The sequence below is a fragment of the Wyeomyia smithii genome, chromosome 1 (genome assembly GCF_029784165.1).
Source record: "Wyeomyia smithii strain HCP4-BCI-WySm-NY-G18 chromosome 1, ASM2978416v1, whole genome shotgun sequence".
Lineage (NCBI taxonomy): Eukaryota > Metazoa > Arthropoda > Insecta > Diptera > Culicidae > Wyeomyia > Wyeomyia smithii.
Genome location: NC_073694.1, coordinates 154,206,415 through 154,228,788, shown reverse-complemented (window position 1 = coordinate 154,228,788; position 22,374 = coordinate 154,206,415). Strand labels below are relative to the sequence as shown.

Sequence of the window (22,374 nt, the reverse complement as noted above, 5' to 3'; positions counted from 1 at the left end):
AGCGTCACAGCCTCAAGTCCATAGAGAACTACTAGTGTAAATAAGTTGTGTATACATCGTCAGTTTCATGCGGCACCGAATGTTCCTGAATTTAAGCGTTCTGCGAAGGCCAATGTAGGTCCGAGCTCCAACTTGAATACACCGTTGGATTTTCCTACTTGTGTTTTTGTCGGAGGTTACCAGAGATCCCAAGAAAACAAACTCATCTACCACTTCGAGTTCATCTATGATCACTGTCCGCGTGAGACGAACGTTGATTTCTCTCGAGCCTCTCTCCCTTTCATTAACTTGGTTTTTGACGCATAAATTTCTAGTAAATCTCACCTAGTCTCCACTTTAAGTTTGGCGTGGATTGCGCCGTCTCAAAGTTTTTCGTAAGAATGTCGAGGTCTTTTGCGAAGCTTATAAGTTGACTACCGTTGTTGAGAACGTGCCTCGCGATACCCGCTCGTTGGATTACACCCTCAAGAGTAATGTTGGACAACATGCAGAATAGTCCTTCTCTTCGTCTCTACCCTCTGCGCGCTTCGAAGGGTTCGAGAATATCCTCTATATGCAGAAGCCAGTTTATACGAAAAACCATAGTCATGCATTATTTTTCATGGCTGGTCTCGATCCAATGTAATATACGCTGCCTTGAGGTCCACAAAGACATGATGTATGGGCACGTTGTACTCCTGGCATTTTTGAAGGATCTGTCGTAGAGTGAAAATTTGATGCGTAGTAGCGCGTGCTTATGTGAAGCCAATTTGGAACTGTTCTACGGATCCTTTTGCTGAAGAGAAAGACGGCGTAGCAAAATTTAGGATTGTTATTCACCGTCTTTTTATAGATGGGACATACAACTCCTCCCATCCATTCCTCCGGTAGTTCCTCTTCCTTCTGTGAAAACTCCACTGTGTAAGGAGTACCGTCAATAGTACCTCTTTGCCGTGTTTATCTCTTCAGTACCTCTTTGCCGCGTTTGATCTCTGGGATATCGGGAACTGGGACACTGTTATGGTTTGTAGGCTCTCTAAGGTTAACTTCACCCGTTGCTCCGCTATCGTGGTGCTCATCGAAAAAGTGCTTCCACCTGTCGACCATCTCGCGCTCGCTTGTGATCAGGCTTCCTAACTCGTCTCTACACATACATACAAGCTTTTCACGATCTTTGTTCTCCTGCTGGCGTTTCTTTCTCCTCAGAATCATGGTCAACTCATTTCCGGCTCGTCGATAGTTGGCCGCGCTCTCTCTTGTGGCGATGCTTAAATAGCTTTTCCAAGCTAGTGTTTTCTTCTCCATCGCTTGCTGGCATTCCACGTAAAACCAGTCATTTTGGTCGGCTTGACGTTACCTCTCCTATTGCTGGTGGTTGCGGTCTCTTCGATGGCCGAGCGTAGCTTGCTCTATCCATCGTCGAGTGCACATAGTTCCTCCGTGGAAGGTAGTGCCTCGTCAAGCAAGCTCGGGTAATTCTCGGCAGCCTGCTGGTTGTTGAACTGGCTGATGTTTAGACGAAGTGGACGGTTTTGTCGTATGTGAAATACCGTAGATAGTTTTGAGCGCACATGGGCTGCTAGTAGGTGGTGGTTCGAATCCGAAAGAGAGCGCAAGATTGTGATGTTCGAGAAAAACCGGACATCAATGAGAATGTCCAAGGGAGACGACGAGTCAGACGAGAGCCGTGGTGGCCCGTGCTGTATCGAGAAGTCTCTGGATCTCTTTGTTGGTGTTACTGTCGGCGATCTTTAGTGACTCCAAATATACGAAATCGTCGACCACCTCAAGCTCATCGCCGTCTACGGAGACTTGAGCTGGGAGGCTGATGTTGTTCTCCTTGGAACCTCTCGTTCGTATGAATTTCTTTTTCGACGCATTTATTCGCAGTCCGATTCGTACGGCTTCGGCTTTTAGTTAGGCATGAGTTTCCTTTGCCGTCGCAAACTTACGTGTTATGATGTCAAAGTCGGTCACAAAGCCCAGAAGCTTAACAGACCTTGTGAAAATCGTGCCCCTTGTGTCGATTCCCGCCCTCCGTATCACACCCTAAAGGGTGATGTTAAACAGCAAACAGGAAAGTCCATCACCTTGTCTTAACCCTCTGCGTGATTTAACAGAGCTCGAGAGTATCCCCGAAACATGCTTATAGCACTTCACTAGCGCCATGGTGGCCTTGATCAGTCGAGTCGGAAATCCGTTGTCGTGCATGATATGCCATAACTGTTCTCGATCGACTGATGTGATGCTTGGATGTTTGGACACGTTGTACTCGCGACATTTCTGGAAGATCTGCCGGATTGAGTAGATCTGGTCTGTGGAGGCACGAGCACCCATGAAACCCGCTTACTACTGGTCCACGAACCTCCTGGTTACAGGTGATAGACCAGATCCTGAAAATCGCAGTGCTCTAGCCAGCGCCTCTCTCTTATATTTAAGGTGCTCGCTCGGCAGTCCATCTTTGTCTGCGACTTTGTTGTTTTTCAGATCTCACAAAGAACTTCATGAACATCGGGGGCTGGTATTCGATCATCTTCTGCTTGTACTCCTAACTAAGTTTCTGTTCCGCTTCTGTTTACTGTATCGCCATTCAGTATTCAAAACCGCTCGAGATGATTTTTTCCATGACTCCATGACTGGACACGACTATTGGATCTAGTCCAGTCATATTAATTTTTCCAAAAATAAACTTTCCGAATGACTCCGCATTTGGAGGTTTTAACCCAATAGACCATGAAATCATGTTGATTTGAAGTGCGTTGACATACAAAACAAAAAAATAAAATAAAATTTTTCATTCCTAATTTTGGTCATATTATTATTAATTTCGTCTCGAAACTCAATTATTTTTTTCCTTTCAATAAATTGGCAGTGGTACGACGTAGATGACACCGAAGGGACTGATTATCCCGGAGATTTCGGCGAATCCATGACAGTGTACGACGTAAGTAGTGTTTTACTTTTTATTTCGCAATCTTCCAATGCACCATCTCTCTCTCTCTCTCTCTCTCTCTCTCTTACTCCACAGGACCTCATGCTGATGCGCTGCCTCCGTGTGGAACGCGTCTATCGTCTGATCAACAAATTCGTCTCCACGGTGATGGGCGAGGAGTTTATAACGCCTCCAATTTTCAGCTTCGATTCGATCTTCGAGCAGTCCTCGGCAGTCACACCGGTGGTGTTCATTCTGAGCCCAGGTTCGGATCCAACCAACGATTTGATGAAGCTAGCCGATCGGTGTGGCTTTGGTGGAACGAAGTTTCGATACATTTCTCTCGGGCAGGGACAGGAGCAAAAGGCACTGTCTTTGCTGAACGTTGCCATGGAGCAGGGCCTGTGGTTAATGCTGCTGAATGGTCACCTCCTGCTGAGTTTCATCAAGACACTGGAAAAACTGCTCGATGCAGCCGAAAAGCCCCATCCGGACTTCCGGCTGTGGATAACGACCGAGGCCACTGGATCCTTTCCCATCGGAATTCTGCAGAAGTCGCTGAAAGTCGTTACCGAACCGCCAAATGGGCTAAAGATGAACCTCCGGGCCACCTTCTTCAAGCTACGACAGCAAACACTTGATGCGTGCAGCCATCCGGCATTCAAGCCATTAGCATACGTTCTAGCGTTCTTCCACGCTGTGTTGCAGGTAAGCATCTGGGAGCACAAAGAGAAAGTTTTTTTTTGCTTCCACTTTCTCTAATCCAACTCGAAGCGCATGTATAAAATATTGCCCTCCCACGCCGGATCCCAACGTCATCATCATCATTAGATGAGCTCGGACGGACGGCGTCGTCACACGTATTCGCTACCTACTGCGTAGAGTATGAAGATGTAAATTTATCGTCTCATCTCCTGCTGGTTGTCAGGCGACGAATAGTCAACCAGCCAGGCTCCAACGGCACGGACTTTCTAGCCCGCTGAAAGCCGCTCATGAATAATAAGGATAATGATTTTTCTAACCAAATCAGACGGGGTAGACTCGTGCTACTTCCAGAAGATGAAGAATTTACATCGAAAAGGGTGATTGTTTCCTTTTCTCACTTCGTCAACTTAGAGGGTTTTTTCCCATCTCGACTAGTTGGATCACGATAAGTGTAGCTTACAGAGCTGTGAGGCGTGTAGAGAAAAGAGCCTCATTCATCAGTTTTATGCTGCATGTGACCAACCGGAAGCAGAACGAATCAAAGTAGAACACTGAAGTAGAGTAGCAGACGACAATCATTGAGCGGTTTCAGTTTATCTGCTGCCAGGGAATGGGTTAACCACCGCAGGGCACAGCGAGTTTAGCGAGTGACTGACGAAATTAAATACGCTCTTCCCCATCCCACTTTTTTCAGGAACGAAGAAAATACGGCAAGCTGGGCTGGAACATCAGCTACGATTTTAATGAGTCTGACTTTAGCGTCTGTCTGCAAATAATGGACACCTACCTTACGAAAGCGCTCGGCCTCAACGATACCCGCCTGCCGTGGAACAGTTTGAAATATCTGATCGGGGAGGTGAGTGTAAAAACGAAAGAAAAAAAGAATTATTCTACCTAAAAATGTATTTTCGCTTTTCGTTGTAGGTTATGTACGGTGGTCGGGTAATTGATGATTTCGATCGGCGTGTCGTCAAAACCTACATGGATGAATATATGGGTGATTTTCTGTTCGACACTTTCCAGCCGTTCCACTTCTACCAGGACCATTCAGTTGACTACAAGATCTTCGAAGCGGGCACACGGGATGAATTCATAGGTAAGCAGGACACTTCACGGAGCGCAGAAATAATTACATTTTGTACCCATCCGAACGCATGAAGCATCCATTGACACGCTACCGCTGGCTAACACACCGGAAGTGTTTGGTTTGCACTCGAACGCCGAGATTGGCTACTACACGACTGCAGTGCGCGAAATGTGGACCTACTTGATCGATCTACAACCGCAAACAGGTGAGTATTGTTTGCCAAGCTACATTTAATATGTTCATACTGTTAAATGATATACAAAAGATAAACAGACAAACCCTCACTAGTGCTTGTGCGCTATTCGGTCGCGGAAGCACTGCGGTAATGCCCCTCTCACGCTCAATTATTACAAAGATAATTAATTATTTCATAAATAACAATTTCACAGTGGTAGCGTATCAGCTGGGCAATAATAATTATAAAACTATTTGAATTTCCTCCCCTTTTCTATTCACACCCTACGTTTGCTCCACTGAACTTTCTGCCGGACGATGCTAACAAAATTATACATGGTGCATCCAACAACTATCTGGATGAAGTTTCTGTACACATTCATGAGCTGATTATTGTTAATATTTAACGTTGCTACTTGGTTAATAATCAGTCATAGATATGACTATGAGTATTACAATTTTATTTGGATTAGTAGCATGCTTCAAAAAGAGCGAGGTTGCAACCTCAACTGAGCGGCAAAGAGAGCGCCGAATATATTGTACATTTTTGCACTTTCCTTTCATTGCGTCCGTTGCTGTATCATACACATTTACCAAACTCTAGTTTTGTGGTTTCATTTTTGCACCCACCTGCTCGCTTACGGATATGTACATATGGTTATGGTCATGATAATGTGTTACGATACGATATGATTCACACTGGGAAAAATTCACTCACACTGAACCGAAACTGATTGGTTTCTGTTTGTGAGGTTTAGTTCCCTGTAAAATGAAAAGTACTAAAGTGATTTGCTCCATCGGTTTGTATATATATTCAATTCGCAGAATGAGTCTACGTTAGGTTAAGCTAGATTTCGTAAATGTAGAGCTTATTTGAATCCGAACTAAACCGCTGTAAATTTTATAAATTGACTAATCATTTTAATTTTTGCGTGACCCGTGCACCAGTTTCCACTAACGCGTTGCGCGTTGCAAACTATATAGTAGATGACTTGCACACACAATACAAAACTCTGTGATAACATAACTCTGGTTCAAGCACTAGCTCTAGCTCCAATTCTAGCTTTAGTTGTAGCTCCAGTTCTAACTGAGTTCTAGCTAAACTCTAGCTCTAGCTTTAGTTCTACTTCTACCTCTAGCTCAAAGTCTTGCTTCAACTCTTGCTTTAGTTCAAGCTCTAGCTACTTGTCACTTCTAGGCTCCATAGGCTTTTTAACTTCATCTCAATCTAATTACGGGAGGGGAGAGTCGGGGGGGCATGGCTTAGCGGTGAAGGGCCGAGGGAAGTAGGGTGGATTCTTTCGGTTCATCTGTTTTTGCTCGGGGTTCTGGCTCTCTAAATTATCTCTCACATTCTCTCTCTATTATAATTCCCTCTGTCGCATTTGGCTTCTCCTAATCCTTCCTCTTATTTTTTCCAATTCCTCTATTATTCTCATCATTCGCTCTAGCATTCTATCTCTCTCATTTTTCGCTCATAATCTCCCTCATCCTCTCTATCATCCTTTATATCATCTTATCTTTCATCCTCTCTCATTCTTTCTCTCCCTCATTCTCTCTCTCTCTCTTACTCTTACTTTTACTCTCTCTCTCCCTCTCTTACTCTCACTCTCACTCTCACTCTTACTCTCACTCTCACTCTCACTCTTACTCTTACTCTTACTCTTACTTTTACTCTTACTCTTACTCTTACTCTTACATTTACTCTTACTTTTACTCTTACTCTTACTCTTACTCTTACTCTTACTCTTACTCTTACTCTTACTTTTACTGTTACTGTTACTCTTACTCTACTCTTACTCTTACTCTTACTCTTACTCTTACTGTTACTCTTACTCTTACTCTACTCTTACTCTTACTCTTACTCTTAATTCTACTCTTACTCTTACTCTTACTCTTACTCTTACTCTTACTCTTACTCTTACTCTTACTCTTACTCTTACTCTTACTCTTACTCTTATTCTTACTCTTACTCTTACTCTTACTCTTACTCTTACTCTTACTCTTACTCTTACTCTTACTCTTACTCTTACTCTTACTCTTACTCTTACTCTTACTCTTACTTACTTACTCTTATATCTCTCTCTAATTATCTCTCACATTCTCTCTCTTATAATAATTCCCTCTGTCATTTTCTTCATTCATCTTATGATTCTCCTAATCCTTCCTCTCATTTTTTCCATTTCCTCTATTATTCTCATCATTCGCTCTAGCATTCTATCTCTCTCATTTTTCCCTGATAATCTCCCTCATCCTTTATCCTTTATTTATCATCCTTTATATCATCTTATCTTTCATCCTCTCTCATTCTTTCTCTCCCTCATTCTCTCTCTCTCTCTTACTCTTATTTTTACTCTCTCTCTCCCTCTCTTACTCTCACTCTCACTCTCACTCTTACTCTTACTCTTACTTTTACTCTTACTCTTACTTTTACTCTTACTTTTACTCTTACTTTTACTCTTACTTTTACTCTTACTCTTACCCTTGCTTCTACTCTTACTCTTACTTTACTTTTACTCTTACTCTTACCCTTGCTTCTACTCTTACTCTTACTCTTACTCTTACTCTTACTCTTACTCTTACTCTTACTCTTACTCTTACTCTTACTCTTACTCTTACTCTTACTCTTACTCTTACTCTTACTCTAACTGTTACTCTTACTCTTACTCTACTCTTACTCTTACTTCTACTCTTACTCTTACTCTTACTCTTACTCTTACTCTTACTCTTACTCTTACTCTTACTCTTACTCTTACTCTTACTCTTACTCTTACTCTTACTCTTACTCTTACTCTTACTCTTACTCTTACTCTTACTCTTACTCTTACTCTTACTCTTACTCTTACTCTTACTCTTACTCTTACTCTTACTCTTACTCTTATTCTTACTCTTACTCTTACTCTTACTCTTACTCCTACTCTTACTCTTACTCTTACTCTTATTCTTACTCTTACTCTTACTCTTACTCTTACTCTTACTCTTACTCTTACTCTTACTCTTACTCTTACTCTTACTCTTACTCTTACTCTTACTCTTACTCTTACTCTTACTCTTACTCTTACTCTTACTCTTACTCTTACTCTTACTCTTACTCTTACTCTTACTCTTACTCTTACTCTTACTCTTACTCTTACTCTTACTCTTACTCTTACTCTTACTCTTACTCTTACTCTTACTCTTACTCTTACTCTTACTCTTACTCTTACTCTCACTCTTACTCTTACTCTGACTCTTACTCTTACTCTTACTCTTACTCTTACTCTTACTCTTACTCTTACTCTTACTCTTACTCTTACTCTTACTCTTACTCTTACTCTTACTCTTACTCTTACTCTTACTCTTACTCTTACTCTTACTCTTATTCTTACTCTGACTCTTACTCTGACTCTGACTCTTACTCTTACTCTTACTCTTACTCTTACTCTTACTCTCACTCCTACTCTTACTCTTACTCTTACTCTCACTCTTACTCTTACTCTTACTCTTACTTTTACTCTTACTCTTACTCTTACTCTTACTCTTACTTTACTCTTACTCTTACTCTTACTCTTACTCTTACTCTTACTCTTACTCATACTCTTACTCTTACTCTTACTCTTACTCTTACTCTTACTCTTACTCTTACTCTTACTCTTACTCTTACTCTTACTCTTACTCTAACTGTTACTCTTACTCTACTCTTACTCTTACTTCTACTCTTACTCTTACTCTTACTCTTACTCTTACTCTTACTCTTACTCTTACTCTTACTCTTACTCTTACTCTTACTCTTACTCTTACTCTTACTCTTACTCTTACTCTTACTCTTACTCTTACTCTTACTCTTACTCTTACTCTTACTCTTACTCTTACTCTTACTCTTACTCTTACTCTTACTCTTACTCTTACTCTTACTCTTACTCTTACTCTTACTCTTACTCCTACTCTTACTCTTACTCTTACTCTTATTCTTACTCTTACTCTTACTCTTACTCTTACTCTTACTCTTACTCTTACTCTTACTCTTACTCTTACTCTTACTCTTACTCTTACTCTTACTCTTACTCTTACTCTTACTCTTACTCTTACTCTTACTCTTACTCTTACTCTTACTCTTACTCTTACTCTTACTCTTACTCTTACTCTTACTCTTACTCTTACTCTTACTCTTACTCTTACTCTTACTCTTACTCTTACTCTTACTCTTACTCTTACTCTTACTCTTACTCTTATTCTTACTCTTACTTTTACTTTTACTCTTTTTCTCTCTTGCTTTACTCTTTCTTACTCTCTTACTTTCATACTCTCTTACTCTCTTACTCTCTTACTTACTCTTTCACTCTCTTACTATTTTATTCTCTTCCTCTCTCTCTATCGCTCCCTCACTCTATCCCTTTCTTCCTCTCTCTTCCTCTCTCTCTCTCGCTCTCTCACTCTATCTCTCGCTTTTACTCTCTCTTTCTCTTTCTCTTTTAGTCTTACTATAACTCTCTTCCTTTCTCTCTCTCTCTTACAATGTTACTTGCTCTTTTTTTTACTCGCGTTCTTACTGTCTCTCTTACTCTCTCTCTGTTATTTTCTCTCTGTTACTCTCTCTCTCTCTGTTACTCTCTCGCTCTCTCTCTGTTACTTTCTCTCTCTCTCTGTGAAACTCTCTCTCTCTTTCTCTTAAATCTTCAAAGATTTTTCTTAATTGAGTTCACATGCGCTTTACACTTTTAAGTTTAACTTAATTCTGTTGGCAACTTACCATTTTAACAACTTTTTTACTACATTCCAATAATAGTTAATAGTACGTGATCGGCAAAACATGTTTTGAAACATTTTGTGGATAACGTCTTTGAGTAATTCTTTAACCTATCATAATTTATCGCGGTCATCGTGAAATTAAGGTTTCGAAATTAGGGCCATAAATTTTCTGTTCAAATTGGTTAGGAAATCGTTGAGATTTGTTATTTTTATAATTTTTTACGCAACACGGCGCAATGGTTCAGTAGCCATATTCAGAGGTAAATGTAAGCGTAGAGCTCTTTAGCTGTATTTTAGAGAAAAACTTTTGTCTACAAAGTTGTTAAATACGATAAAGCGCTTATTGAACAGCTATTGAAAATCCGGGTGACCCAAAATCTCGATGAAAACAAGTATCTACATTTTCTGTCTATGTATATAGAAAAGAATATTTTTCTAAAATGTTATAGCTCCGTTAATTTTAAGTAACTTTGTGAAAGAAGTGTTTTTCTAACTTTGAGAATAACCGATTTATATTGATAAAATAAAAAAAACTATTTAAATTTTCAACTTAAAACTGTCTTAAACGACGTTTAGGGCTTTTTAAAAGAAACAATTTGCAATGCTGACATTGAGATTCTATCAATTCTACTCAAAGTTTTTTAATATTTTTCTTTAAAATATATGCGAGCTTTATTTGGTTGTCATTCTTTTAAGGGCAAACATAAAAAAAAATCTTAGTCTTAAAACGAAAGGAACATTTGACTCGATATGAAGGAATTTTGAAACATATGTTATTTATTATATTTGGGTAAATTTAATTTAAAAACATGACAGTAAAATCCAATAATTTTATATATTATGCATGTACAATAACATAGATTTATTTTTCGAGTATTTTTCTCAAAACTAGAAGTAATCACCTTTACTTTAATTCAAGAAGATTTAAAATCGATCAACTGGTTCAGAAGTTATGATTTTTTGAAAATAAAATACATCGAACAAAGACGTTTTTAATGGTCACCCTATTTTGGAAAAAGTCGGCATAACGAACCAATAAAAAAATACGGGTTTTATTATTTTCATCAAAAATCCATCTTTGAAATTTTTAGCACAGTTTTAACACTTAGCTCGAAAATTCCGAAATCGGGCTTTATTTGATGTGTTTCATTTTCAAAAATTCATAGCTTATGAACCAGTTGATCGTTGATCTTTCTGAATCAAATTGAAGATAATGATTTCCAGTTTGTATGAAAAATATCAAAAAATGTAATCTGTGTGCTCTTACATGCGCACTGTGTAAAATAATTGAAATTGTTGTCATGGTTTCAAATTGAATTTATCAAATATCATTAATAAAACATTTTTAAAAATTTCTCCATGTATAGAGTCAAAGTAGTAGTAGAAGTAGTAGTAGTAGTAGTAGTAGTAGTGGTAGTAGTAGTAGTAGTAGTAGTAGTAGTAGTAGTAGTAGTAGTAGTAGTAGTAGTAGTAGTAGTAGTAGTAGTAGTAGTAGTAGTAGTAGTAGTAGTAGTAGTAGTAGTAGTAGTAGTAGTAGTAGTAGTAGTACTAGTAGTAGTAGTAGTAGTAGTAGTAGTAGTAGTAGTAGTAGTAGTAGTAGTAGTAGTAGTAGTAGTAGTAGTAGTAGTAGTAGTAGTAGTAGTAGTAGTAGTAGTAGTAGTAGTAGTAGTAGTAGTAGTAGTAGTAGTAGTAGTAGTAGTAGTAGTAGTAGTAGTAGTAGTAGTAGTAGTAGTAGTAGTAGTAGTAGTAGTAGTAGTAGTAGTAGTAGTAGTAGTAGTAGTAGTAGTAGTAGTAGTAGTAGTAGTAGTAGTAGTAGTAGTAGTAGTAGTAGTAGTAGTAGTAGTAGTAGTAGTAGTAGTAGTAGTAGTAGTAGTAGTAGTAGTAGTAGTAGTAGTAGTAGTAGTAGTAGTAGTAGTAGTAGTAGTAGTAGTAGTAGTAGTAGTAGTAGTAGTAGTAGTAGTAGTAGTAGTAGTAGTAGTAGTAGTAGTAGTAGTAGTAGTAGTAGTAGTAGTAGTAGTAGTAGTAGTAGTAGTAGTAGTAGTAGTAGTAGTAGTAGTAGTAGTAGTAGTAGTAGTAGTAGTAGTAGTAGTAGTAGTAGTAGTAGTAGTAGTAGTAGTAGTAGTAGTAGTAGTAGTAGTAGTAGTAGTAGTAGTAGTAGTAGTAGTAGTAGTAGTAGTAGTAGTAGTAGTAGTAGTAGTAGTAGTAGTAGTAGTAGTAGTAGTAGTAGTAGTAGTAGTAGTAGTAGTAGTCGTAGTAGTAGTAGTAGTAGAGACTGAGAAAATCAGGTTTCCATGAGAATACGTACTTTAGTGAATTTAAACTCGTTTTTCTCAAAATATTTGCATGCTAAAATGAATATTTCATCACGTATTGATTCAGGACTTACTTCAAAAATGTGGAGCCTAAAATTTAGTAGTTTTGTGATTTTGTACTGAAATAATTTGGAAACTCCAAAATTCACTCTTACATACCATATTTCATCCACCTGACATGATTTGATACATGGAACAATTGATACATATGAAAATTTCCAGTGTTTGCTCAATCTGTCTGAAAAATTAGAAAGAAACACAGACATATTTGCGTCTCACAAAAACGGGGAGGGGTCCAGATGGGTGGCACCTTTACCAAAACTTAGAGCAACTATTCCCCTTGAATAAAAGTCCAAGTTTTTCCAAATCGGCCGTTCCAGTGCTGAGAACGCGCATTCTCAAAAAACAAGTTCTGTCCCGGGTCTTTACGGGTTAAGTGTGTTATCTCTTACGAAATGAAACAAATCCAGTGGCATTCGTAAAACTAAAAGAGGAAACAAATAAAAAAATACTTGAGATACAAGAAATAACGCAATTCTGATGCATTATAAAACAGATGTATTTGCAAGTACTTGTAGCCGAGTTGTTCTATAGTAATGATGTATAAATACGGCAGTTATATGTCACGCAACCTAGGTTCAGTTTCTTTGATACACATTCCTTTTAATTTTACTCTTTGGTATGATTATAGATACATAACATTTCGCTTGGAACAATATGAATAATTTTATTCTCTTTAGTTGAAATAATTAGAAACATTTCAGTTCAGATAACCACAATGTTTGTTTAATTTCACATGTATTTCATCCTAAATTAACACCTGACCAGCACCATTTTTTTGCATGTCCGACTCCAGCATACAGCAGTTTTCCTACCACAGCACATAATAATCGCCACTTCGTTCCTCCGAAATAGGTGCGGAAGCCGGCGGCATCAGCCGTGACGAGCAAATCGACAAGGTTGCGGTGGATATTCTGAAAAAACTGCCGAAACAATTCGAAATATGGCGCGTGAAAAAACAGTACCAGATCAACATCACACCGATATGCGTTGTTCTGCTTCAGGAGCTGGAACGCTTCAATCGACTGTTGAACCGAATGGAACGTACGCTGCAGCAACTGCGGAAAGCTTTGGCCGGTGAAATCGGAATGGATGCCACCCTGGATGGTATCGCCGTTTCATTGTTTAACGGACAGCTGCCAGACGATTGGCGCAGTTTGGCACCAGCCACCTGCAAACAACTTGGTGACTGGATGGAACATTTACTGGTATGATGATTTCTAGTCGTGGTCAGCTGTTTATCCTTTGCAAATGACTCACTTCATCGGAGACTTTCATTCGTCGACGGTTTTTACCAAAAACCATCGATGATTAAAAGCCTTAATTAAGCAATTTTTATATTTAGTTGTCGTTTATTAGTTGTGTAAAAGTTTTGAAATCACTAAGCAAAACCATCCAGGTTATAGTTTCCAAACCAATGAATCACCAGCTGCCTCATCAACCAGTATACAGCGTCCCCATCGATTTTGAATAGCTTATGTTCATGGTGATTCGAGCACTCCAATAAGCGTCAATCTTGTTGCAAAAAAATAGTAGAATATTGCAAAACTGTTATTGCTTACGCACGCCAGCTTTTCCCGTATCAGCACTCTTACACCTTTTCTAAGCTTCGGCTAAATTTAACTGCCCATCGGAATGCTAACCGTCGTTTTTCGTCAATTCCTCTGCACCTCACGTCGATTCTCAATCCGATTGCTGGCAATTCCGGTGTGACCTACGTGGATGGCTGCTGCTGTTCGACTTTGAATCCCAACCCGAACCGGAATGAATGAATGCCGTTGGACTTCCTTTTGTCCTGCCAACTAACTGCTACAACAAAAACAACGACGGTATGGACGACGGTAACCACTTGGGGCAGAGGAGAAACCAGCAGTATAAATATTGGTCAGTATCTGGTGAGCCACTGGTGATGTGGTTGTCGGGACTCCACATACCGGAAAGTTATTTTACCGCATTAGTTCAGGTAAATTAAACAAACAGCACATAAATTATATACAGTGAACCGAGCCACGTGTCTGTCTGGGTGCCCGTCTATGGCCGTCGGCGTTGGTGGACACTGGTCGTTTCACGATTTCCATGACCGTCGTCTGGAAGTACTGGGAAACCGACCACCGACAGCGACGGCGACGGCAGTCATTCCGACGATTACAACGAGGACGTTGAGTAGCGATGCGATATGTGTTTACCGCTTTGTTTACGCTCTTTATCTGGCTACATGTATGCGCTCCGCTCCGCTCCTCCGGAGGGTGCGCAAATTTGCCTTCCATTTTCCCGTCCTGTGAACCACTCCGGGCGACTGAACCGATGACCCATCACGGTGCCGCTCAGATGGAGAAAAGTTTTTTCTGGTTCAGTTAATTGTTTACATAGTGTCAAATTAGTTTACCCGTAGGGAAATATGATATGGAAGAGGAAACAGAGTTAGTATCACCGATAGCCTCCACGATTGGGTGTATTGTGAGAATATTTGTATAAACCAACCTTTTGTATGGTCGAAGAATCGGTTTGAATGGTACTTTTTGCCGGAAACCAGCGGGTGTGCGGTTGACCAGCGTGAACGTCTCCAGTGGTTGTCAGTTGTGTTCGCATCGGACTAAATCGGAGAGGCAAAATGCTGCTGTTATTGTTTGACACCTGCTGAGCGAGCGTGTAGTTATATAGAAGCTGCAGATGGGATAATCTTTTAATTGAAACTGACGCAAATAATTAATTTCCGTAATACAAAAGCAACCTATTTCAACGTCATCGCGTTCGCTCATTTCGTTCATGTGTGCGGTTGCTAATTTCAGGGATATCTCGCTTAGAAGCACATTTCTAATCCAGCTTTTGATAATTGTAGGTTGCCTGCCGCAAAAATAATTGGCCCCTGGATCGTTCGACACTATTCACATCCGTCACACAATTTTTGAGAGAAGACGAAATAGAGGAACGGCCTGATGCGGTAAGTTTATGTTATTCACTATGATGGTTAATCAGCGATGTAGTAGTAATAACATGCTATAGCTGAGCAAGTTTAGATCAATTAATTAATTAGGTCAGCCTGTAATTTTCCTGAATCCTTACAAGACTGTGCGTGAATTCTTACATCAACGAGCGTCAAGGTTCAAAGATTAATTGAAGATTTCATTTTGCAGGAACCTGCGGGTGAAAATGAAGATCTAAAAACACAAATGTGGTCAGATTTTATGTGCATCAATCAGCTTTACGTGTTTCATGTATTATCTTATTAGTAATTCTTCTAAAGTTGGTCTTCGTCGAGAATCGTTATCGGTTTTTTGCGCCGTTTTTCACAAAAAGGTTGTTTTTATTCAACTCAAATTTCGGAATTTACGCAGTTTTTATTTGCGGATTTTGGAATTGCGTGATTTTTACGGAGGTTTCCCAGAAAAGAAGTACTTTAATCCGCTATGTTTATAATGGTTTCTACAAGTCAGGTTATTCATACAGACCAGTGATGTACCTAGCCACTTAGCGCTCTTACGTCACACACTCTCAATGCGGCGTGCGTAGTAGTACTGATATGAATGTGGGAGACTATTGATGAGGGAGAATAAGAGAGAACAAGGTTAAAGATGAAGTGTTTTTCTACTAGGTTACAAAGTTCGCTTTGACAAGACAAGATCATGGTGGCGTGGATTCGAAACTCAGTAGAACCAGATCATTCGATATAAACGGATTTCAAGCATGGGTTTATTCTCAGGCTTCTCATTCACCATTTCTTCACGTTGAATTAGACAAATACCACTTGACAAGAATGAGTCCCTCTTACAATAAAACTGTTCGGAGGTCCATAAAGTTGAAGGAATTGGCGATTATATTGGCCCGGTGGCAGTGTTATCATCAACAATAAAAGTGCGGAATACAGCAAATACCCGGGCGATATAACAAAAGATCAATCTTTCTGGTCGCAGTAATGAGACGATACAGGAAAAAAAAATAAAAAAATTAGAACTTAATGCGAATTTTTGTTTATCGCATGACAAAAACAGCAGAGTGGCTATCGAAACCTACTTTAAGAATTTCGTTTAGCGGTACGTCTCACAAACTTCGTTTTCTCGAAAAAATTCCCCTTGAAAAATCTCAGCTCAATAGTGACGTAACCTCTTTCCCAAAGCCAGGTTTATTCGCAAAATTTCATTTCCATAGACAGACAGACTTCTGATGGAACCTAAAATACCGATACTAGACACCTTGTTTCCCGTGAAAGTTACAATGAAATAAGTGGGAAACAAAAAAGTAACGATGTAGTGATTTTTCTTGGTAAGTATTGGTGAAAGAGACAAAATCAAGAATCAATCAAGAAGATCTATGAGCTTAACTAAGCCTTTGCATTCGGAATTTCGTAAATCAATTTTAAAAGTGGTCAAAGTTTAATTTTTTTAGCCGAGAAAAAAAAAGACGTCAAATTCTCGATATCAATATTTCGCCGTAGAATTACGTCTTACGGCAACATATATAAGAGTACAAATTGAAAAACCGTAAACATCGAAAATTGTCCACTTTCAAAAGTTCAAAATTCTGTCACTGTCCTACGGATTTCCTTCATTCTTACATCAACTGGCGAACCGCAGCACTGCACAGTACCGTTGGACATGTTCGGATGTGTTACTAATTTTTTCCGGATCTGCTAATAGCTGTGAGTGTGCCAGTAGCGTGTGAATATGATCAATATGCCTTGTTTGCTCGGTTGCAGTGTGTGCGGAGCAGAGAAAAAACAAGAGAACTAGAATCACTCCGTGTCATCGGTAAATGGCAGTCCAAAATCAACACTTCTATTCAAGGTTATCAATCAATTAATAAAAAAGAGTTAAAAACGAATTATCATCGAAATTCACCGCTTCACACCATTAAATTGATTAACTCCAATCGAGTGTATTCCCAACCCAATTGCATAAATATAATTGCCATAAGGTAGGCTGTCGTGATTCTACATTAACCTTGCGACGTGTTTCATAAACAACCTCTTCAACTATTTTTGATTGAAGACATTTGAATAAAATTATTAAGGGGTTGTATCCAAAACAGAACCGCATAACTGACGTAGAATACGCACACTTCACGTTGAACAGTTTTGTTGATTTATGGCTTGTAAAGCTGCTATTGAACGGATTGAGGCTGAGAGTCTGTGTATAACAAACATAAGGCCGAGTTCCGATACGGAATGTAGCACCAGGTTTGCCTTGCTGAATAAGTATTAATGATGCTTTTAATTACCTTCTTTAGTGTGACTAATTCAAGAATTGCGTTGATTTTTGTATCAATAACACTCATGTGTACTGCATAGTATAAAGATGTGAAAATCTCATTAACTGCTTCAATTGAAAGTAAGTGGGTTTATTTTCTGCAGCGCTGGGAATCAATCGAATAATGCCTTTTCTCCTGTTTTCTTCGAAGACAAAACAGCTTGTATATTCAGAAGAACATTTCCCTGGGCAATTAGTGATGCCGGATAGGGACCATCCATTAAGGTTGTCAAGCATTGTGAGAGTGGGGGTTTCGATTATTGTGACATTTTGTGACATAGGGGTGGAGGGAGTTGACTTGACTGTGACATCACATTTCAACTCAAAGAAAAAAAAAGGCACAGAGTTCAACTTGAAACTTGATATGATAAATCATTCATTCGTACTTCTACGATCACTTTTTTCTGCTTAAAATTTGCTTGGAATAAAACAAGGGACATAATTTATTTTTTTGAATTTTAGAAAGCATAATGTTCGTTAGTTACTTTTTACCGTGCATGTATGTTTATGATTGAAAGCGCAATTTCATTCTTTTTTTGGTCTCTCTCAGTCCTGCAAACCCCTGCTGCTTCCGAGGTACGACGTTGGCCTACCAAGCCAGTCGTCGTAGGTTCGAGTCTCGGCTCGGGAGAAGACTGTTAGTGTCAGTACACGCAAAAGTTTGATGGTGTAAAACCAGTACAAAATTGTTAGTTTTCAGCGCAATTGTTGATGTGATTTGAAACCAGTACAATGATTGCGTGTTGGGCATAACGCAATTAATGCTCTAGCGTTTTTTCAATGTATTTGGCAGCCCCAAACTACTACACTTAAACAAATTCAACTGGTATCAAGCAGCATTGCAAAGCGAGCGAAAAGCAAAACCTTCCTCCTTTCTTCTTGAGAACGAGACATATGCTACATTTCTCCAGTCTTCTGCACACACGCTCTCAAGATACTCTTTCTTCTTCATGCATTACCCTGAGTAGCAGCAAGCATGCACCGACAGCATGAGTGAGACTCACAACACTGCACAGTGGTCCAGATCGTCGATTTAGCGGTATTTAATTTTTGTGCAAAAACAGCTGTTGTTAGGTTAATAGTATATCGGAAAGATATTTTGTGTTTGGAAAGGCGCTTCTTTTTAGAAAATAAAAATTAGGATGGCTCCATTTTTAGCAAAAATAGCAAAACTAACTTTTTTTCTGATAAAGATACGGTTCTTTTTAATTCAGAGGATTTGTAGATCCATTTATTCTAAACAACTTTACCGAAGCAAGCTTGTCTCTATCTTGCATACTTTTCGCGGTATGATGAATTTAAGATAGCAAGTTGTCGCTGAAAAATCTAGTTTTTTCGATGTAACTTTTTATTTAATTTCTATCAATTTTTAATTTCTATCAAAACTTGGTCTGCAAACAACTTTTAGGTCTCTTTGAGGTGCATATTTTCTCTGAATACTTGAAAGCGCTATCTCATTCCCAAGAAAAGTTATTAGGTTTTCCCTTTCAAAATATGCCTTTTTCAAATATTTGTATCTAGTTAAATAGCAAACACAAACTAAAACTATTGATTGCGTTTGAAAGGTCGTCCTTTTTTGTATATAATATCCATGGGCGCAACTACGGGGGGGCTTCAGCCCCCTCTAGGAAGTGTTTACCCCCCCCCCCCCTAGAATTTTCCAGAGAATGATTGTATTCAATTTAAATACATTCCATACTACTTATCAGAGCATCAAAATCAACACAAATTGAGATGTCGTCATTCATTGGCTTAGAACTAGTTCTGCACCCAGGATCGTTTCTCAAGCCTAGCTCTCTTACTCATCTTACCAGTCAGACAAGAGCTGTAGTAACTCGTGCTGTATCAAGAAGTTGTCGCCATTTTACTCGTTTTTGGGCTGTGTTTGCTGGCCGTTGTCGTTCATCACGGTGTACAGGCTGTGCGGGCTTTCCTTCCGTTCATGTCCCCAATGACGATCTTGATGTCTCTACGCGAGCAGCTATCGTAAAGTTTCTCCAGCTGTGCGTAGAACGTTTCTTTTTCTGCATCAGGTCTTCCTTCGTGAGGGCAGTGCACATTGCGAATAGTATATTTGTAGAACCAGTCTTTTATTCTCAACAAACACAACCTGTCGCTGATTGCCTGCCACTTCATCACACGACTCTGCATCCTGCACAGCACTATAAAACCGCTACCAAGCTCATTGGTTGTGCCACCGCTTTGGTGGTACTGTGTCTTGCGGTCACAAATCCACCGTACCTTCTCTCCTTTCAGGCAAAGCTACTGGAGCGCAACGATGTCGAAGTGGCGGGATTCTAGCTGATCCAGCGGAATCCAGTCGACATCCGGAGCGTTGAGCGATCTACTGTTACATGTACCGAGCTTCTTATTGTCGTCCTTATTTCGTCGGTTGGGTCATTGCCTTTTGTTCCGGTTCGTTTTGAATTCTTGATTTTTCGTAGTATGTTTATTTTAGTATGCTGCCTCACTAGAGCTGCGATGACTAGTCTCGCGACGGGGCTGCCGCCATAGGCGAGACACCGCATTTCATAGTTCAGCCGTTCGGTCCGGATCAGTCGCTGTTTGAGCCGCCCCTAGCCTGTGGGGCTCAGACAAGCTGCTCTCTAAGGAGAACAACTACCCCTATCCTGTCTGCATACGACCAAGTTCCCACCGGTTCACCGGTTTTCCCTTGGTTGCTCGTATCAGTATCGTATCAGTCGGTAACACGTGGAGGTAGGAATAGGGCATTATGCCTTGAACCACACTGGGGTCTATTTTATTCCAGCTAGTACGGGTGTGCTGTTAAAAAGCACTGCCCAGCCATTTACCAAACCTGGCTCTCCTCAATATCAAATCAGTGTTGCTGAAAGAGGTTGGCGTTGACGCTGTGTTCAAGATATTCAGTACATCTTCGGAGATTCTATCCCGAAGTGATTTTTTCTGCTGTTACGACACTATTTTAAGCGTTATTAAATAAGCATATTAAAACTCCTTTTTCCGTCTTTTTTAAATTACATACATGAAAACTAGCCCCCCCTAGAAATTTTCCTTAGTTGCGCCTATGATAATATCCAAAATTTGGACGGTGGATAGTTTTCTATCTCAAATAAATCCAATTTGAGCTCTGCGTTTTTGGTTGGATTTCGCGATACATGTCACATGCATGCTACTATTTTTTTTTTTATTTTTTTGTATTTGATCGGTCTATATCACTAAGCCCAAACGTAAGTTCATAATGAATAAGGTGTTTTTTAATAGTTTTATGACTCATGAGAGTTTTCATAGAAGTTTGGAAAACTCAACAGTATATTTTTATGTTCTGTTTGTGTTGTGTTTTCAGCATGGTGTGCATTACTTCAGCACTAAATGCAATGTGTTTTCTGATTTCTTTTGGCGTAAACGGTTTGAATTTGAATTTGTTACGTGCCTCCTGTGCCTCGTCGTTGCACAGTCCAATTGATAGAAGCGTACCTATGTAGTTTTACGAGAATGTGGGAAAGAACGAGATCTAACAGTTCCACGGAGGCTTAAAAAAAATATGTTCAACATCATTGCGCATGTTCGATTTTCTCAGTATATGTTTCAAACTCCCATTTTATCGTTGATTAACGTTAGGATTACGTAGGAACTCTTAAATATTTCTTCATTGAGGCATTTGATCTTTGACACTAATTCATATATATATTGACAAATCTGCGAGTTAAATTCTGTTATACTCACCATCATATAGAAGCTCACTAATTCGCTTTCAACGCATTCCGAATGGCGATTTCTCATGCTTTAGAAACCAGGTTGTCGCTACTCACCTCAATGATTTAGCCATAGTTAAACGATGGCTTACTTTCGCCAAGAGTTGCATGCAGCGAATGTAGGCGTGCGAGAGTGACATCCTAAATTTACATTTTTCACGATCGCTTTTCAATGTTCTTCTTTAACGATGACGTATATAAAAGCTTGAGAATTTATTTTAGTAAAATAATTCCCCACTTTTGTCTCCTTTATGTAGGAAGCCATTTTCGATGTGACTTGAATGCTGTCGATAGAAGTAGGGTGAAGTTTTTTATTTTCCGAGGTGATTTTGCTAATTTCCTGGGTTGTCATTTGGGCGTATAGTGTTTAAAAAACCTTTTTTTGGTAAACGTAGCACAGTTAAAGCCTGCATATAATGCAATACTTTTAGTGCTGAATTAATGCACTCCATGCTAAAACACATGTAGAATATAAAAATATACTGTTGACTGTTTTTTTTTTTTTTTGTTGAAAAAGGCTTCCATGTGTAACCGATCGTTACAGTAAAATCAAATGTTCAACTCTTACACAAAACCGATGGGCTGTCGCATACGGGGCGAATTGAGTCGTCTAGCCGCCATACCAAATTTAAACTACCAGCATTGGCGGCTATCGAGTACGCGCCAACAGCGCATTTGAATTCAGGCGAGCGAGTGATAAAGAGTGCGAGTTAATTTTTGTAAGAAAAAGGTTAGTAGTGGCAAAAGATTTTTAATCGGAGAAACCTTAGAGGGGAAGAGAATCTTAAGGAATATTCAGGACCTTTTTTGCTATATGCGATAAATTTGCGATTGGCGATCGCGATAGCACTCTGCACCCGCTTCGGCCTAGGTAGCATTAAGTTGTCTACGTCTAACCGTAAACGACCAGCGAACTCTCGGGTAACGGCTTTAAACATGAAGGAGAGGATTCCCTTCTCGGTTCAGCAGAAGTCGGTCTCGTCCGTCGCCAACCAATCCCCGCCAACGAAGGAAGCGCCTGAGAAGACCCTTGCCTGGAACACCTTTCCAGGTCGCCTACACACCACCCACGCAGTTGCAGCCGCCTTGCCGCTGACCGGCGGAAAACCATCGCTTCGACGCGGGACGCCGCACATCGAGCCAGGAGAGTCGAGAGAAGCAGCGGTACGTACCTGTTGTGACACCCGTTGAACTACATACCACACCGTTCAATAAAACACTTTTTAAGAAGTTGAGCGTTTCAGTGTTAAATTTAGTATCGCGAAATCCCTCCAGTTTGCCAAGTAGCGCGCCGGCCTTGTGACTAAGTCCAGGTCTCGTGCTGCTGAAGTTTGTCGGGAAGCTACCCTACTGTTTGAAAAAACTTTATTTTTTATGATCTTACGTTTGGGTTTAGTGATATAGACCGATCAAATACAAA

General features: G+C 39.7%; 1 protein-coding gene across 1 annotated transcript in view; it reads left to right on the top strand.

Moving 5' to 3' along the window:
* The window catches only part of LOC129723260 (dynein axonemal heavy chain 10), a 254,555-nt gene that overhangs the window by 220,281 nt on the left and 11,900 nt on the right, over nt 1-22,374 (top strand). The window contains exons 64-72 of the mRNA XM_055677373.1: nt 2,852-2,923; nt 3,008-3,619; nt 4,311-4,472; nt 4,541-4,712; nt 4,777-4,908; nt 5,636-5,677; nt 12,833-13,185; nt 13,836-13,940; nt 14,817-14,918. Coding sequence (XP_055533348.1) covers nt 2,852-2,923; nt 3,008-3,619; nt 4,311-4,472; nt 4,541-4,712; nt 4,777-4,908; nt 5,636-5,677; nt 12,833-13,185; nt 13,836-13,940; nt 14,817-14,918 — 1,752 coding nt within the window. The remainder of the gene's footprint in view (nt 1-2,851; nt 2,924-3,007; nt 3,620-4,310; nt 4,473-4,540; nt 4,713-4,776; nt 4,909-5,635; nt 5,678-12,832; nt 13,186-13,835; nt 13,941-14,816; nt 14,919-22,374) is intronic.